The sequence below is a fragment of the Chlorocebus sabaeus genome, chromosome 22 (assembly GCF_047675955.1).
Source record: "Chlorocebus sabaeus isolate Y175 chromosome 22, mChlSab1.0.hap1, whole genome shotgun sequence".
NCBI classification, from domain to species: Eukaryota; Metazoa; Chordata; class Mammalia; order Primates; family Cercopithecidae; genus Chlorocebus; species Chlorocebus sabaeus.
Window position 1 is genome coordinate 18,727,595 of NC_132925.1, and position 19,953 is coordinate 18,747,547.

General features: G+C 37.9%; 1 protein-coding gene across 2 annotated transcripts in view; it reads right to left on the minus strand.

Annotated features, from left to right (window-relative positions):
* The window catches only part of DCBLD2 (discoidin, CUB and LCCL domain containing 2), a 91,524-nt gene that overhangs the window by 6,789 nt on the left and 64,782 nt on the right, over positions 1-19,953 (minus strand). The window contains exons 5-13 of one of the 2 annotated variants that reach the window (XM_038003220.2): positions 17,824-17,896; positions 17,395-17,528; positions 15,416-15,456; positions 14,356-14,571; positions 12,947-13,071; positions 7,487-7,637; positions 6,636-6,722; positions 6,369-6,494; positions 3,341-3,434 (exon numbers count right to left, since the gene is read on the minus strand). In XM_038003220.2, the coding sequence (XP_037859148.2) occupies positions 3,341-3,434; positions 6,369-6,494; positions 6,636-6,722; positions 7,487-7,637; positions 12,947-13,071; positions 14,356-14,571; positions 15,416-15,456; positions 17,395-17,528; positions 17,824-17,896 (1,047 nt within the window). The remainder of the gene's footprint in view (positions 1-3,340; positions 3,435-6,368; positions 6,495-6,635; positions 6,723-7,486; positions 7,638-12,946; positions 13,072-14,355; positions 14,572-15,415; positions 15,457-17,394; positions 17,529-17,823; positions 17,897-19,953) is intronic. The other variant, XM_073009675.1, reaches the window with a different exon arrangement.

The window sequence follows — 19,953 nt, forward strand, 5'->3', positions numbered from 1 at the left end:
AACATTTTCTGATTCAAGGGTGTAAATCTAATTCAAATTAGTCTTTGCAAGCTAAGGAGAAAGCAGATATTATTCTAGTTTACAGATGAGGACAAGATGGCTATGCGAACTGCTCAAGGTCACAAATGCGGTTTTCATAAAAAGCCCAAGCCATGTGCTTTTCCTATTAGGAAACACTCTCCAGTATAAGACTATATTTTTGATACTAAATGCATCCTCATTTTAAAGTGTAGCTATACTTACTTCATTATTTCAAAGTGCAGTATAAAATTTGTGGAAAAGATAGTAAGTGTTGAAGATGTTAATGAAAAACTTGAATGGAAAATAAAATATACTGATTAAACACCTTTCTCCCTGAAAATGCTCTAATCATATGATTTAGAAACAAAAAAATAATTAAATCATCTTTTCTAAATAGAAGTTAGATGCCCTATATGGCTAGGACAACACATTTAGGGCATGAATATTAGCCATAGGTTGTACTATAAAGGATTTCATATACTTAATCTCAAGTGACAAAGCTTCGGGTTACGTATTCATTACATATAAAGTGCTTAGAATGAGCTCTGGATTCAATAAGCTGCAGCTGTTTTTATTATCATTCTCCTCCTCCCTATTTTCCACAGCACATTAATGGCATCTGCTCCTTTACTCCTTGTCATAAAGCCACTCATCAGTGATTTCGACTACATTCCTAACAGTAACTTCAATTCTCCAGCTCAGATCTTGTGTCCTTAACGCCAGGTGTGTGGTCGAATTGCCTCAGGAGTCTGGATGTCCACAGGGTCCTTTCAACTCTATGCCAAACTGACCTCAGGCTCTGCCTGCCTACTGCCCCCTCAACAGCAGCACTCCTCAGTCCCCTTCACGCCGTGCTTTAGTAACAGTAGGTTATACTTTATTTATTATGTGTTCAGAGCAGCAGTGGGTAAGAGCACGATCTCTCAAGCCTGGTCCAAAACTCTGCTATGTTTCTGTGTTGTTTTCAGTATGTGGAAATTCATTCTGGATGCCCTCCTATACATACCACAAATATGGCAGAAACAATACAGTGTGTATTACATACACTCTGCTATGTAACAGCCGAGGGACCTTGGGCAAGTTCTTTATGTTGTGTCTCATTTTCTCCTGTAAAATGGGGATTATAATACCTGCTTCACAGATTGTTTTGAGGATTAAATGAATTAATACATGTATTTAGAATAATTATGTAGAATAGTGTCTAAGATTAGCATTCAATTTTCTTTTTTTTTTTTTTTGAGACGGAGTCTTGCTCTGTCGCCCAGGCTGGAGTGCAGTGGTGCGATCTCGGCTCACTGCAAGCTCCGCCTCCCGGGTTTCCGCCATTCTCCTGCCTCAGCCTCCCGAGTAGCTGGGACTACAGGCGCCGCCACCTCGCCCGGCTAGTTTTTTGTATTTTTTACTAGAGACGGGGTTTCACCGTGGTAGCCAGGATGGTCCCGATCTCCTGACCTCGTGATCCGCCCGCCTTGGTCTCCCAAAGTGCTGGGATTACAGGCTTGAGCCACCGCGCCCGGCCTAGCATTCAATTTTCTATAAAAATTAGCTACTGCTGCTGCGGGCCTCATCACTGTTATCACTGCTGTTGCTAAGTTCCTTAAATGCATCATGCTCTCTCCTCTTTGGCATTTCCTAAAGCTCTTTCCTTTCCCTACTGTTTTCATACTAACTCACTGTGTCTCTGCTCAGACAGCCTGCTCATGAAGGTGGGATCCGCCAGCTTCCTCCTGTGGCGTATATTGTATGGCTCGTGTTACAGCTGCAAGTTTTTTTTTTTGTTTTTTTTTTTGTTTTTTTTTTTTTGTGTTGCATCTGTTCCTAATCTGTAAGCTTTGGGGTTCATCACTGGAATCCCCAGCACATGGCTCAATACTTGGGACAGGGTAAGAGTCAAGTATTCAAATATTTGTTGAATGGCTGAACACATGAAGTCATTCTCATTCTCCACCAAACCTGTCCCTCCTGCTCTGTTATCTCAACTCATGACTGGTCTAACTGCACAAGCCAGAAACCTCAGATTCCTCCTGTATCACTTCTTCCTTACTAGACAACTAGTCATGCATCCTGTCAATGCTACTGGGAAACATCTTCTCTTCAACTCTTCTCCCTTTCCTAGAATCAGCGTGTTATGTGCCTGCCTGCCCTAAGTGGTTTCCTAACTCATCTTGCTAAGTCTCTCAGCCTCCCTCCTCTTCAATCTACCTTCAAAACTGCCACCATCTCTGTACGATCATCTGACAATATCACCTCTTTGCTTAACACTCAGTGACTTTCCATCTATAGAATAAAATCTAAATTTCTCTCTTCCAGAAAAGCCTTTCCTGATCCAGGCCCAGACTGTACCTCTATGGTTACTTCTTAGGACTCTCCCATGCCAAATGTACATGCGATGACTCACTATTTTGCCTACATTCCGTATCTCTGTGCCTTCACTCAAACAATTCGCTCAGGTTGGGCCATTCTGTACTGCTATGGTCTGAATATTTGCATCTCTCCAAAATTCGTATGTTGAAATCCTAATCCTCAAAGTGATGCTATTAGAAAGTGGGGCTTTGGTAAGTGATTAGGTCATGAAGGCAGAGTCCACATGAATGGGATTAGTGCCCTTACAGGAGAGGCCTGAGAAAGCCTGTTTATCCCTTCTACCATGTGAGGATCGGGCAAGAAGGCACTGTCGATGGATGAGCCAGAAGTCAGGGTCTCACTGGTCATCACATCTGCAGTGTTTTGATTTTGGACTTCTCAGCCTCCAGAATTGTGAGAAATCAATTCTATCATTTATAAGTCACCCAGGTTATGGTATTTTCTTATAGCAGCCCAAACAAAGACATCTACCTTCTTCTACCTAGCCAACTACAATTCCTTTAAGGCAAAGCAAGCTGAACTTAAGGATTCCCCTTTCCTGAAGAAAAAATTTCAGTTAATTCTCATGGTTCTCCTTAGTAAAACATAAATAACTCATCAAACCACATGACATAGTTTCTTGTTAGTCAACCCTGCTAAACACTTCAGAGAAAGGAATTGTGTCTCATTCTTTAAGTAAATGTAACTATCATGTGTCAGAAATTGTTCCTATTAATGTACATATCCCAGTGTATAATGCAGAACTTGATACAAAAAAGGTACTTGGTAACTGATTGTGGAACTGAACTGACTTATTTTTAATGGGAATAAAGGAGAAGCATGAAATTTTCATTCTAATAACTACCTTAACTCTTACTCTCAAACAGGTAAACACTGTATGTAGTTCATATTCTATATTTAGCTTCTACTTCACATTTGGTGGTTTTGGGCTCAGGTGAACTAGTTATGTACTAACCTGTTTCTCCAGTGCCAGGCACACACTAATATGAGAATGAGAGTAGTGAGGACCATGACCAGCACAGGGACAAGAACTGCAGCCAGTGCTACATCTGAAGTTACAAAGACAAAAACAGACAAACAAAAGCCATATTAACACCAAAGGCAGAAATCACTAGGGAAAATTAACCACATCATCTTTCAACATTTTTCTACCTCACAGAAATACCATAAACATTATTTGTCAGGACTATGGCATGTGGTGGTAACTGCAGAATACAGTTTTTGCAGATACACAAAAGCTTGTTACACTATTCATTCCATCTGTGTATAGATTTGAAATTTTCCTAAGTTTTTAAATCACTAAAATAAAACTGAAAGACAAATGAAAAATTGGGAAAATATATTTTCTACATATGTGAAGAGTTACTGTAAATAATTATTATAATGTAGGGCATTACAAGTCAAATCCAAACATTTAAGAGAAAAATCAGTAGAGATTAACTAGCAGTACATTAAAAAATACAAGTAACCATTAAATATGTTAGCCTCACTAGAATTCAAAGAAATATAAGTTAAACAACCAACACAAAAAAGTTAAAACAAGAACAAAATACTACTTTTGCTAATCAAAGTGGCAAATATTTAAAACAACGAATTGATGAAGAGGCTACTGGGAAACAGGTATTTTTTAATGGAAATATAAACTGATACTATCTCACTGATTGGCATTTTTGGGCAATATGTGCAAACATCTGTTGGCAATTCCGTGCCTAGAATTTACTCTCAGAAACTAAAAAAAGGTGCATCCTTAAAGATGTTCTCCCTGTTTCTGCATAAGAGTGAAAAATTGGAAATAATCCAAATGCCCAAAAATGAGAGGGAATAAATCATGGTATCCTCCTTACAAGATAAAATAATCCAGCAATTGAAATGATGTTAAATCATAATGGCAAAGCATTCATATATATATGGGAAGGTAACAACATGGTGTTAAGAAAGTCAATTGGAAATGTGTGTGTGAACAGGTCAGAAGCCAGCACGTGCTGGAACTGGGAGAGATTTCGGGATAATTTAATCCCCTAATTTCACTCCAGAGATAAGGAATTCGGGGCCCAGATATAGAAAATGATCTGCCTAAGGTCATTTGGGATATTAGTTTCTTCCTTTGTCCCTCAACCCCCTACTTGCCATGAAGATGACAATAGCAGCACCTGCTGATATTTACTGGGGGCTCAGAGCCGGACACTGCAATGAGTCTAATCTGCAGCATCTTCTTTATTCCTTAAAACAACTATATTCAAAAGAGAGAGAGGCTGAAGATACAGGAGAGGGAGAGGATAATCAGTAAGATCGGGTCCCTGAGAGGTGGATGGAGGCGAACCAGGGCACAGGTGATATAATCAGCCTTGTGCAACATAAAGAAGCCCCCTTTTCACTGCAGTGAACAGAGGCTACAGATAGGTTTGTAGGCACCACAAAAAGGGAGTTTCACTGGAAGGAAACTCCCTACTTTCTCTGTGAAGTTGGAGCAGTAACTGAGAGTGGGTGAAGATATCTGGGTGAAGGGTTTGAAAATAAGGGGAATATTTAAAATAGCTACAGTTGAGAACAGACAGAAGAGCTACTACAGTCTTTTAGAAGGACAGCCAGCTGGTGCCACAGGCCCCACTGAGGGAGGACCTGGAAACTACAGAGGCATAAATCTGACCATGACATAATCTTTTCCATGAAATCACTCTCAGCCTGGCTGTAAAAATGGAGAAGTGTGTAAACAGAAATAATGACTTAGACTAGAAAGTACTCAGAATTCACAACAGTAAATGTGCTTTTTCCGTAAGATTTGCGAGACTGGAGAGGACACTCAAGTTTAGATGGATGCTGTGTGATTTAATCAGAGGCTTTAAAACATCTTCTTAGGTTCAAAAAATAAGTTCATATACTACCATCCCCCCCAGAAAGAGACAGGAGGTCTCTGAGAAGACCAGCTCATTCTTTGTTATTCTTTTTGGGCATACAAGGATCCTAATTCCGGAAGGAGATTATTTAAGGACTCTTTTAGCCTTGAGGTTCTAAGATGCAATCAGATTTTAAGATGAGCAACACTTTTCAGTGACCGATCTCCGTTCAGGCATGTGGTCTGGGACTCTGCCTGAGTACACACCTTCTGACAACGGTAAGCAGCTAAAAGATGCTGAGGATCTCCTGCCTCTGGGAACTCTTGATTCTCTCTTTGGGCAAGTCAGGGAAAGTTATCTGAATCCAGGCAAACTTTCAAAAAATGAGAATGACTGAAGTTCTAGGTGGCACAAATTACTTTGAATGAATTGCTTTCTCTCTCTGCACTTTCCTAAAACCGAGTAGCTGAAACCCTAATACTTAGTCTACTATGACACTGACACTTTTTTGAATTCAATTGAAATTTTGTTTTTCAACAAGACTACTATGTTTTATATACTTTGAGACCTTATTTATCACTGATAACAAAACTTGAAAGTAAATTCTAATAAATTTGTATTTATAATCTTAAAAAATATAATTGCAAACACTTAAAAAGAGACCAAAGTTTTTTTGTGTTTTTTTAATGACTATGTTAACTCAAGAGTATTTTTTAACAATTAGTTTCCACTAAAATTCTGTTTTTATTTTCCCCTTTATGCCATCAAGTTCCCTATCCATCAAATTAATATATTATCAAGGGAAACACGTTTGTTTCCTGCTATGATTTCAGTTATTTCTAGAAAATACTGTATTTCGAAGCCTGAGAGTCAACATGTTTAGCTGTAAGGAAAAATAGATCACAAGAGGAGGCCTGCAACACAGTGGCCTTCTCTAAATATTTAAAGAGCAATTCTACACGGCAGCAGAGACTAGAACTTAGATCAAAGCAGTCTTTTCCAATGAAAGAAAATCATTTTTTTTTTTGCTATACTTAAAAACTATAGTTGGAAGAAAAGAAACTGAGGGTTTAAAAATGCCCGTGAAAACTTGAGTTAAAAACAAAACAATACCCTATGTACTAGGCGTTCATTTTCATGTTTGCATACCTTTGGTTACATTTGGAGTTACGGTAGTATTTTTGATATCAGGACTGGCAGTCGTTTGTTCCGTCTGTGCAGGAAATTCATTGCTACTGCGAGGTTGTAGTGGTTGCGTAAATTTTGGGGCACGACCTTTAAAAAAGTTTTAAAAGCTCTTTTTATTGTACCAACTTGATTAACATAAACTTACTTGATAATGCTTTGAATATATTTTTGGAAAGTTGCACCATAAATCCAAGGAATATCAAATTCTCACATTAAAAACAGGCATACCTTTGGCTATTTTTGGAGGGGCTGTAGTGTTTTTGAGGTCATTGCTGTACCGAGGAGGTGGAGGTTGAGTAAGTTTTGGAGGACGACCTTGAAAAATGGTTTAGAAAAATTTAAACATTTTGTTTTTAAAAATCATAGTTAAAAATAGTAATGTTAAATGTCTTCGATATTTTCTACTTAATTCTGCAGAATAATTTTAACTCTCAGAGAGAAATATATTGGAAGGATAAATATTATACTCTGCAATAAATGCACAAACATGCCAGGATTTCTCAGTTTTTAAATAACTAAATCATCTGAAAATAATCTTAGGAAGGAGAATAATGGGGTGGAAAGTGATGTTGAGTGCTAAAGCTATAAAGGAGTCATCCACTTTATTCAATTCATTTAATAATTATTTATGGAGGGTCAACAATGTGTCAGGCACTGTGGTAGCCTTTGGGGGTACAACAGTAAACAGTATATTAAAATGTGTAATATTGAGATAAATTATTCTTGCTTTAAATGTATTTTTACAATCTTTCATGCTTATGTTAAACAAGTATTATACTACATGAGACCTGATTTAAAATTATTAGGATTGAGACTAAATTTGGAAAGTGATCTCATTTACATTATCTCATGAACGATGCTATTTCTTCTTCCACTTATAATTTTGGAAACCATTCTGATAAGTAACTTTTTAATATGGTAACCATTTATTTTTTAAAAATCCCTTTAAGAAGATACTGTAATTAGAGTTTAACCAGAAAAACACTCACATTATTAATTACTCTCTCTGAGAACAGCAAAATCATTTTAAATTGGCAATCCAGTAAAAGTAACATATCTTAAACACACCATCTCTTTACCTTTCGGAATAAACTGACATCCGAGCAGCTCCATTTTCATGGCAATTTTCTGCTGCCATTGGGTAGGATTCACTCTAATAAAACGTGCAATAATTGGTGGCAAAAAGTTATTACGCACATCCTGGTGATAATCTTTGTTTCCTTGAAATACCTTTAAAAAAAGCAACAAAAACATTGGTACTTTAAATCAACAGTGGTTAGGGCTAAATTTCTCCACTTAAACATGTTTTTGTTCTTTGCTCTAGGCCTTAAATTATATCTGTAAAGTATGACAATAAGGATTAATTTTTAAGAAAATAATCACAATTTGGAAAACTATTAAGATGCTGCACACTTTTATCAAAAGTTTATAAAAGAAAATATTTAATACAGAAATGATTTTAAGATGATTTAAGAACTTAACAAGAGGGCTAACTTGGCATTTGGGTAAAAGGTTTCAAATCCAGTGAGACAATTTATCCTATTAATAAATTAGTAACTCTAGTCCTGTGGAATTAGCAACTATTTAAATATATTAATTTTTAAAGTAAAACAAAATTGATCATGCCAGGTCTTAGGGGAAATATTTTGCTTGTGTACTTTTCATAATTTTTCTCTCAACAGGCTGAAGGTGAACATATACTAAGGAACATATACTAACAAACATGTAACAGGTACATACCTCCACCTACTGGATAAACTGCATAAGACAGCTCTCCTATTATAATCCTGGTTTTCGTTCCATGCTGCTATTTAAACTAGAAGTGACTTTGAAATGCTACTTTATGCTTAAATTATTAATTTTTTCAGAGATAGAGTCTTGCTCTGTCATCCAAGGAATGCATTGGCAGGATCATAGTGCAATACAGCCTAGAACTCCTGGGCTCAAACGATCCTCCCACCTCAGCCTCCTGAGTAGCGAGGACTACACAGGCATATGCCATCATGTGTGGCAATATTTATTTATTTATTTAGAGAAGAGGTTTTGCTTTGTTGCCCAGGCTACAGTGCAGTGGCGTGATCTTGGCTCACTGCAACCTCTTCCTCCCAAGTTCAAGCAACTCTCCTGCCTCAGTCTCCTAAGTAGCTGGGGTTACAGGTGTGCACCAACACGCCTAGCTAATTTTTGTATTTTTAGTAGAGACAGGGTTTCACCATATTGACCTCAAGGGATCCACCTGCCTCAGGCTCCCAAAGTGCTGGGATTACAGGAGTGAGCCACTGCACCTGGTGACTTTTTATTTTTGTAGAAAGGGGTCTTGCTATGTTGCTCAGGCTGGTCTCAAACTCCTGTCCTCAAGCAATACTCACGCCTAGACCTCCCCCAAAGTGCTGGAATTACAGGTGTAAGCTACCACGCTTGACCTGTGACTAATTTAATGATTGTAACTAAATAGCAACAAATGCATTATAAAAATAACCCCTAGGTAAAAATATGAGTTTAGGTGAGTCTCATTCTACTTCAAGCAAATCATGATAGTATCTTATAATGGACCAGCACTTAAATTATTTATAAAACATTTCAATGCAACTAATTCAGACAACCCTATGAAATAGGAGGGCACAGGAATCTGTAAATGGATTGCACAGCTAGTCAATGACAGGGCAACAACTTGACTGTGGGTCTTCTGACTTAAGCATAGCCTCCAATAAGCTAAAAAGAGCCCTGTTTGTTCTCTAGGTCAGATCAACTACGTAGTTTCTAAAGACCATTAATTAATAAATCTAATTATAATTAATAAATATATTGCCTAAAATGAAAGTGATTTTTTTTTTTAAGCAGCTAAGGTGAGATTAAATAAATGTTTAACTTCTCAATCAAGTTACTTCCAAGTATTGTGGCTCTATCTCTTCTTGGCTAATTCACTTGGCATTAGACTATATATCTTGAAAAATGTGTTAATATCCTTCATTTCCTAAAAAGTTTGTTTTGCAGTTACAATAGCTTCCATGCTAGTGAGCTCCCGTGATTTCCTCAGATATTACTCTGAAATAAAATGAAAGGTAATTATTTTCATTCTTACTATATTGGCGGAACCGAGATGATAACAAATCATTACTTTAACACATAACAACTATCTTTAAGATCTTCCCCTATATTGCTGTCTCGGTTTTATAAAAACTGAGTAAAAAAGATTTGCTATCGTCAGCCTATGAGCATTTACTGAGAATCCGCATGTACAGGGGAGTATGTGAGGTGTCATGAAGAGAAAATGGATATGGACGCTACAGTTCCCGCCCTCAAGAAACTGAAATTTTATTGATTACCACACATAAATATGGTATAATGTTAGAAAGTGACATATTATGAAAACAAATTGTATATATACTAATCCCATTTTCTGAAAACAAAACCAAATGCAGTCTCCGTGTGCTCATGCACATGTGCAGGCTCAGAAAAGGGTACAATGAATACACCAATTACCCTTGAGTTGGAGGTGACGAGGGAGCAGATGGACTTAGATGAGCGGGAAAAGTCTGTTAATTCATACAATTCAATGTGAGGACTTGCATTTCTGACCATGAGAGTAACGGACTAGACTTATCGTTCTGCTCTAAACATACCTGGAGAAACTGGAACAATAGTTCTCAGACTCTGGCCAACAGGCTGCCTCGGGCAATAATGACCGAGAGAAGGGAAACAAATAAGGTGAGGCCTGCTATTTATTGTCCCAGTACTGTCTGTAGAGTTTCCAGGCCACAATGCAGGGAGAGAGATCCCTAATAGAGCCTGCCGTTCTCACTGAGTTGCGGAGACAGAGCTGAGAGTGGGAGGCCAACAAGGTAGCTAGAATTTGTAGGCAGAGATTAGGAGAGAAGAGAACTATAAAGATAGAGTGTGTGTGTGAGAGAGAGGCACTTCTAGGATGTATAAGGAGTTTTCCCTTAAATCTTCAGCTGCATGTAAAGAAATGACCTATGGCCAGTAAAAGGAACACTGGAAGGAGTCAGCAGGACAAGTCTCAGAGCTCCCCAGGTCTGGGAATTCCTTACACTGCCAACAGGTAGAACAGAGAAACCTCGTAATACATGGGACACTGCAGTGAGTACTTAGAACAGTATTGTCTCAGTGGTGGAGAAAAATGAGAAAACTAAAGGCTGTCCAGGTCCTGCCTAATGAAGTTTAAAAGCAAGCCTTGAAAACCTCACATTGTTTCCAGTAGCTTAATTACATCCCAGAATAAAGCTCAAAAATATTTAAGGGAGTAATAATAACAAAAAACCCCAGTACCAAACAATGTAACACAATGTCTGGCATCCAATAAAAAAAATTCAGGCAGGTAAAATATGATCTATAATATCAATCAATATAAAAAGACCCATATATGACACAGGATAACATTAGCATATGAGGATATTAAAAGAGCTACTATATATGCTCCATGTTCCAGAGATAGAGAAAAGCATAGACACATTGGAGACATCTTAAAACCCCCAAACTGAACATCTAGAGGTGAAAAGTACAGTATCAGAGATAAAAATACATTGGATGGGATTAACAGATTAGACAATTCAGAATAGATTAGTGAACTTGAAGACAAAACAGAAAACTTTCAAACTAAAACACAGAGAAAAAGACTGAAAAAAAAATAAAGAACGGAGCATTGGTGAATGGTGAGATACGTTTAAGGGTCATAATATTCATAAAATTAGAATTGGGGAAGGGAAATATTTGAAAAAAAAAAAAAAGAACTACAAATTTCTAAATTTGATGCAAATCATAACCTACATATCCAAAGGGCTCAAAGAACCCCAAGCAAAAAAAAAAAAAAAAAGGAAGAAAAATATTACAAAGCCACATCCATCAAACTGCTTCAAACAAATGATGAAAAGAAAACCTTAAAAGGAGTCACAGAAAAAAAGATGTATCACATATTGAGGAACAGAGATAATAGCAGAATTCTTGTCAAAAACAATGCAAGCCAGCAAACAACAGACAACGTATTTCAATTATTGAAAGGAGAAAACAACATCAGAAAAACCACTGGCCAACCCAGATTTCTACTCTTGGAGAAATTACCTTTCAAAAATGAATGCAACAAAGAATCTTTTTCAGAAATATCATTTAATGTTGTTAGAAGTTTTTATAGTATAAGCCTGAACAATTCTTAAAATTCCAAAAATTTAGCTATATTCCACAAGCACAATAAATGTGACACAAATAAATATGGACATGGTAGGAAGAAAGAGCAGTCAAGTGCAGGGGCAGGAAGTAGAAGATATGTATGGAGATGGTATTGTTACTGTCACAGGGAGAGGCTCACCAAAGATGAAGTTCATGTGACGCCAAGAAGAAGAGAAGAAAGAGGCCTTGAATAAAAGCAAGGAGTTAAGATGCATATGAAAGACAATGAGCCCCTGGAGGGTTTTGAACAGAGAGATGAGAAAAGTAGTAATGGAAGACTTTTTAGCAAATCATACATGATAAAAAATAAAATTATATAATCAAAATCAAACTCAGGAAAGTTTGAAAAAATGTCATCATTTCAGTTCTTTTTTTCCACTTTGAGACAGAGTCTCCCTCTGTCACCCAGACTGGATTGCAATGGAGTGATCACAGCTCACTGCAGCCTCAACCTCCTGGGTTCAGGTGATTCTCCCACCTCAGCCTCCCAAGAAGCTGGGACTACAGGCATGCGCCACCATGCCTGGCTAATTTCCTGTATTTTTAGTGGAGACAGGGTGTTGCCATGTTGCCCAGGCTGGTCTCAAACTCCTGAGCTCAAGCAATCCCAAAGTGCTGGGATTACAGGAGTGAGCCATCATGCCCAGCCCCATAGTTTCGGTACTGATGGGAGACATCTGTCTTCCTTAGGCACGAGGACTCCTCCATCAAAGGATACAAAGGGATACACATCTGAATAAGATCCATCTCTGCCTGCTCCCCACCCCTTATCATTTCCTCTGGCTCATTCCAACATCTTCATAATTTGTTGCTAACTAAAACAAAGATTCCGTAATTATAATTAGATGCTAGAGCAATTCTTCATGTAAGAAAAAACAGAAGTTTCCCAGATGAAAGTTGGTGAGATGATCTTCAGATGAAGTTTCAAGTCTATAATATCCCATAATTTAATGCATGTTGGTTTTCAGCTTTATTCTTTTTTTTACCTCTTGCCTACAGAGTAGAAATCTGGGAACAAAGGCTCTCCATCATCCGGTGAATTGTAAAAAGCTTCATAAAAATAAGAAATTACGAGGTCCCTTTTAGATTTGCTTAATAAAGTGTCTGAACAATTCAATTAAAAATGCAATGACAAAAATCAGAAAAGTACTCACCGTTACAATCACCAAAAGGAACCTAGAACCACTGAGAATTTTCTAAAGTCAGAAGAGTAAGGCCAATAACACTACCTAAAATAACCACAAGAGGGTAGTATAAGATGTTCTTAACTTCTACATCTCTTTTATACAGGAGAGCTCTGTGACTTTTGGCAACCGCCCATTTTAAAAATGTTTTTTAAAAATACCTTATTTTACCTTATCTTGCTCCACACCAGGCTCTCTGTACACAGTCCATTTCTGCCCATCATCACTGTACAGAATTCTGTAGGCAGACACATAGTAATTGTGTTCCACCATGGTGGATCCAGTGGTTATAATGCCTGGGGAATGAAGAGTTGCTTTCATTAATGCACATGGTCTGATTCTCTAAGTTTGTTCAGCATCAAAGTATAAACACTTGAAATGCACAGCTCAAACATTTCTAATTATGGCTCATTTCCATATCCAAGTGCACGTTTTCATCATAACAATTACTAAATCCTTGGCCTTATTCCCTTGGAGAGATAGGAAGAATTACGGGTGAGGATTAAGTAAAGAACTGTTCTATTTTGGTGTCTTGTGTTTATAATGTCGTAAAATAGATTTTGACTACTGGGTAAGATGATTCCTGGGAATGAACAGATTAAAGATGATTATTGGTATTATTTACAGTACCAAAACAAAATAAATATTTTAACAAAATTAAACCAATCCCAACCAATTATTCTGACCATTGGCTAAGTTCCCCTAAATTAAATTTATACTCTGCACATGTGGAAAATTGATGATTTCATCATTTAAAATGGACTCCTTTAACGAATTTTTCTTAATGACTGTAAGAGACTGTTATTTTAGATGCCTCAAGACCACTTTACTGAAACACTACCTTAAAAAAGAGTTTCAGTACAATGGAAACAAAAAGCTATTACGAATTAAATACTGTGATGGTTAATACTGAGTGTCACTTGATTGAAGGATGAAAAGTATTGTTCCCGGGTATGTCTGTGAGGGTGTTGCCAGAGGAGATTAACATTTGAGTCAGTCGACCGAGAAAGGCAAACCCACCCTCAATGTGGGTCGGCACCATTTAATCAGCATCAGCACCGCCAGAATAAAAACAGGCAGAAGAACGTGAAAAGACTAAACTGGCTTAAGTCTCCTGGCCTACATCTTTCTCCCATGCTGGATGCTTCCTGCCCTTGAACATCACCCTCCCAAGTTCTCAGCTTTGGGACTTTTGGACCTTTGACTATAGACTGAAAGCTGCACTGTCAGCTTCCCTATGAGGTTTTGGGACTCGGAATGGCTTCCTTGCTTCTCAGCTTGCAGATGGCCTACTGTGGGACTTTACTTTGTGATCATGTGAGTCAATATACCTTAATGAACTCCCTTTTACATATACATCTGTCCTATCCGTTGTGTCCCTTTAGAGAACCCTGACCAACACAAATAACTCCTTTTCTCTGCCATGTTTCATTAAATGTGTCTCCAGTAATATTAACATCAGTGAAGAACACATAAAACCATATAATTAAAATTTTAATGTCTTAATTTTCTCTGAAAATTACCAGTTTTTCAAATAAAATAAGTGTTACAAATTGCTCTAGAAAATTTTATCTCTTAACCTGTTATTTTCTTTTCCTTATTCAAATCTATTTGTAACCACTGGTATTCATCAGTGGCAAAAGCAGCCCAAGGCGGTCCAGGTTTTTTCAGCCTGGCTTTTTCGGGTTTCCAACTGTTCTCTTGCCCTGTGTGGTCAGTCCACTCCAGCACAGATGATGCTGTTATTTGAGGATCCGCGATCACACCAGACTCCATCCCCAGTGTTCCATAACAACCTGAAACAAAGAAAAGACTAAATTTGGTTTCCAGGTATAATTTCAAAATGCATGTAGACCTGCTCACTGAAAACTTTCTATTCCATCTTTAATTAACATATACTATGCTGATAATACACTGTAACAGAGAAATTTCAAAACTAGGCAAGTGTTTCTTGGGCATATGTCTTTGTGTATCATTAGGAAACCTACAAACACGCTCATTTACAAGCATGACTGTTAGTTTAATGGAGATACATTATCTTCTCCCTGGGACACTCTTCCCAAATAACTGAGTAACTCACTTCTTTACCTCCTTCAGGTTTTTGGCCTATGTTACCTTCCCCCTGAGGCCTTCCCTGGGAGGAAGGCCCTTCCCAACTAAGGTCCAGTTCTACTTCTTTATTTTCCTACATCTTTATCATATTGTAAACAGTATATTATTTATAAACAATAATTTATTCATTGCTTATCATCAATCTCTCACTACTAGAATGTAATCTCCAGGACAGCAGGATCTTGTTCACTTTAATGCTGTTCTATCACTTGAACCAGAGCAATGCCTGGCACATAAAAAAGGCACTCAGTAAATATTTTCTGTTGAACGAATTGATTACTTCTTCAGACAAGTTCAAAAGTCATCTTTCTTAAGGAACCTTCCTTGCTTACATGACCATTTCTCTATAAATATAAAACTTCCAATTTGTTCTATTCATTATATTATTAGATAACTATCTTACCTTACGGTGTTACTATGACAACTAAGTGAGAAAGTACAATAAATCAGCAAGTGACACAGTGCCTGACAGTGTTCAAAAATATTAATCATATAAATAAAAAATTATAAAGTCCATAAAAGGCTTACCACTTGTCTTAAATGTAAAAAGACTTGTAGATAAGTGTCCCCTGAAAGACAGAAGGGTTTTTTTTTTGGTGATACTCACATAACACATGATTGCCGCATATTTAGTGAAACATTTTCTCTTGATTTGGTACTCCCCACCCAACAAAAGAACCAAGAAGACTGTATGGCTAAAAATTAGACAACTAATATTGTTCCTAGGGAAAAAGTCTCATTTCTAAGCAGGACAACTTCTGAAATCAGCATAAACAACTTTCTCTACCAGTATCTAGCACCCAGTTTCACATGTGATTGTGCAAATGTTCTCTATGTAATCTTTAATAGGTACTTCTTTTTCGTAATTTATTTACTCATTGTTTATTGTCAATCTCTCATTACTTTCTTTCATGAAATAAACGGATTCTTAACACTTTTCTGTGGCAAATGTTACACTAAAAGGTCTAATTCTCAGAGAATGAGGCTCAAGTTTTTTGGGATAAACGTAAGAAAAGTTGGGTACTAATAGATTTCTTTTTCTTTTCTTTTTTTTTTTAAGAAGAAATCAACATCTCATGGAAGAAGTCTCAGTGTACACTCCTGCCTTTAGTCCAACTTGCAAACCATTACAAAAGGATGCAATTTTTCCCTGTTTTCTTTTTTAAAGCATGAAAGAGAATTCACACACACTAAATCTTTCTAAAGGTATAACATGGTAAAGGAATGAAAGGGTCTGCACAAAATAATCTAGGAAAAAAAAAAAAAAAAAGGGAAGGTAGTTGAGTCTATACCAGGGATGGGCAAATGACTGCCCATGCATGGCCTGTTTTGTATGCGCAGTGAGCTAAGAATAGTTAAAGAACTGTAAATAAAACAACAAAAGAATAAGATGCAGAGACATGTGGCCTGTAAAGCCTAAAATATTTATTAGCTGGATCTTTACAGAACAAGTTTGCTGAATCCTGTTGTATACCAATCTGGATATGGATGATACTCGAGTCTTCTGAATGAAAATTGGCCTAGGACCTCTGAAGAAAAGCTGGTTTCAATTAGGCTTAGTGTTGTCTGAAAGACTGAGCATATTTAAGAGACAAGATTTATAAAAACAGATTGCTAACACTGCATTTCTATTTAATGTTTCAACTTCTCCTGATTTTGATGCCTACTCTATGTTTTGTAAAACAGTAGAACACTAGAGATACTACAAAAATACATCCTTAAAATATTCTCTTAGAATGAAAAGAAGATTCACAATGATGCGTATGATGTAATACTTTATGTCAAATTTAAATTTATATTTAAAGTATTTCAATTATCTTGAATCCCCATGTGCTATAAGGAACACAGTAGTTAAGCCTTTCAATCTGTAAAATAAATAAGCATCTCGCAACAAACTTCTAGACTCGTATGTAGACTTTAACACTTAGAAAAGACAGAAGAAACACATTACTCTTCCAAAGGACTACATTTTTGAAGAACAATAAGCTAAGGTAGTACAACACTGCCTATACTCTTCAAAATATGCAGACACTGGCCGGGCATGGCAGGTCACGCCTGTAATCCCAGCACTTTGGGTGGCCGAGGGTGGACCACGAGGTCAGGAGTTCGAGACCAGCCTGGCCAACACGGTGAAACCACGTCTCTACTAAAAATATGAAAGTTATTTTGTACAGGCATGGTGGCACACACCTGTAATCCCAGTTACTTGGGAGAGGCTGAGGAAGGAGAATCACTTGAAATCAGAAGGCAGAGATTACAGTGAGCCAAGATCACGCCACTGCACTCCAGCCTGGGCAACAAGAGCGAAACGGTCTCAAAACAAAACAAAACAAAACAAAACAAAAAACAGACACTGAGCACGCTAATGTGAGTGCTTACTGCCTCAACGTTCTTTCATGAACACCATTAACAGTGATGTTGCTGAGATCTAGCTAGTTCTTAGCCCACTGCTACCCAGAATGCTAATTATAGATAGTATATATTTTTTAAATTGCATATATACTTACACCACAGATGTGACGTTGTTAGCCAAAGAACTTTCATAATATGGGATACCTTTACTAATTACAACACTGATTTGGCCACCCAACGTGTTTGACACTACTCCTGCATGCACACCAGCCATGCACAATGGTGAGGACTTAAGGAAGGGAAAAAGAAAAGATTCGTTTTTAATTTTCTCTTAATAATTCATAAACAAGACACTCTACTTCCTCGAGAAATCAGTTAATCTAGGCAGTTTCTTCATAAACACAGATTATTGGTACTGGAACACAACAGTTTTAGCAGAAAAAAAGAATAAAATGCATATTACTAAAAAATGTCTTAAAAAAGTAAAATGTAAGGATATATAATTAACACACCTCTAACTACTCTGGAGTTCTAAAAAAATAAAGTTATATCACAATTTTCAAATAAGTTTATATCCAGCTTACATCTCTATATCCGTGAGGAATTGTTCCAGATATCTCAGCAAAAGGAAGCAGACAACCAGCTGGGCAGTACTTACTGAGAAATGAAAACAAGCAAAAGGTTACAAAATGCTGCATTTTACAGGGAAAAAAGCAACCCCCCAGAAATATCACAGACACATTTTTCAGTTCAAGGTGAATACCATAATTTCACTACCCTGAAAGACTCACCAGTTCTTTTTTTTTGACACAGAGTTTCACTCCTGTCGCCCAGGCTGGAGTGCAATGGCACCTTCTTGGCTCACTGCAACCTCCGCCTCCTGGGTCTCAGAGATTTTCCTGCTTCAGCCTTCCGAGTAGCTGGGATTACAGGTGCGTACCACTACCCCTGGCTAATTTTTGTATTTTTAGTAGAGATGGGGTTTCACCATGTTGGCCAGGCTGGTCTCAAACTCCTGACGTCAGGTGATCCGCCCATCTCAGCCTCCCAAAGTGCTGGGATTTCAGGCATGAATGACCGTGTCCGGCCAGGACCACCAATTCTAAAAAGCCCTTTCAGACTTTCTTCCATCCATACATATATAATGTGTCTTTACTCACACATTTGCAACATTTTTTTTCTTATTACATACTGCCTTATTTTATTTCATAATGAATGGTAGACATGTTTCTACTATAAGACCTATTCATCAAATTTAAGAACTACATGATATTCTATTCTGTAGATATGACATAATATGTTTTACCAACCCTCTATTGATCCAATTTAAGCTGTATTAAAAGAGGTACATTCACTCCCGCTGCTACCCATCCACCCAACACATTTATTTGAATGTCTATTATGCTGTCTGTTGAGTGTAGGGCGGTACAAGGTACTGGGTTTACAAAAGTCAAACAAATATTGCCCCTGTCCTCACTGAGTTTATATTCCAGTGGCAGAAGACATTAAACCAATACTTACACAAAGAATTGATTTTGATTCTGCTATGAAGAAAAGTCATGCTGAACCGGAAGAAATCTAACTTAATACAAGTAACAAAATAATTCAGTAAACTAAATGAACTGCCAGGTAGCACCCTAAGTGCTTTAGGTAATCCATATAAGACCCCTATGGAGGAGATGCTAGTGTCGTCCTCATTTTAGGGAACTGGGAAATTAAGGAACTGTATGCCCATTCACAGAGCTAGCAGGTAGCAAATGGGCTCTGGAGTCCGTGCTCTTACGCAGGACTCTGTACCGCCCCCAATCAGGGAATGGGGGTGGCAGAGTGGGTCTCTTAGAAACTGAAGCCTCAGCAGTGAGTTAAGGGATGTCACTAGAACAAGTGGTGGGAAATGCACACTTGTCAGAGGGAAGAGAACAGCATGAGGCAGGACGGCCTGGGGCGTGTCTGGAAGTGAGGACAGCAGTGCAAGTAGGTGGCAGAGAGCAAAACTAAGGTTAGTCAGAGAGAAGACTGGACAGATGGGCAGGTAATGCAGGAGCCTTGTGGGCTATGGTGAAGAGTATGGAATATATTTCTAAGTAAAAATAGGAAGCCAGTAAAGGATTTTGGCAGCTTACACACATAATCTGATTAGTATTTTTAAAAAAGATGATTCTGGCTCCTGGGAAGAAAAGAGATAGCAAGGAATCATGAGTGGAGGCTGGGACGCCATTAGGCGATAGTACAGTAGCCCCGGAGAGGGACAATGGGAGCTCGGATTTGTGGCAGATCATGGAGTTGGAAAGTGGCATGAGTGCAGCTGACCCTCTGCCAGAGCTGTCTACCATACACTGATGCCAGGGTTACCCCAGCTAACCAGGGTCCCCCTCAAATGCTGAAGAGGGCCCCCTTCCCACACAGAACCATTCTTGAAGACAAAATTAAGGTTCTTGGGGGAAGTGGTAGTAAGTTTGGAGGAAGTTAGTAAGATGGCTCTTGAAAGATGAGAATGATCTGCCAAGCAGAGAGGAGGCAAGTGTTTTCTGGTAAAAGCTCTGTGAGCTCAGAGCAGTGTAAATAACTCAGAGTCATTTCAATATGGAGAACATAAGATGAGACTGGAAAAACAGCCTGAGGACTGCTTGTGAAAGACCCAGAAGACCAGGTTAAGGAAATTGGAACAACTGTTTTTTCTCATAACAAGTAGTTTCTCAAGATTTTTAAGCAGG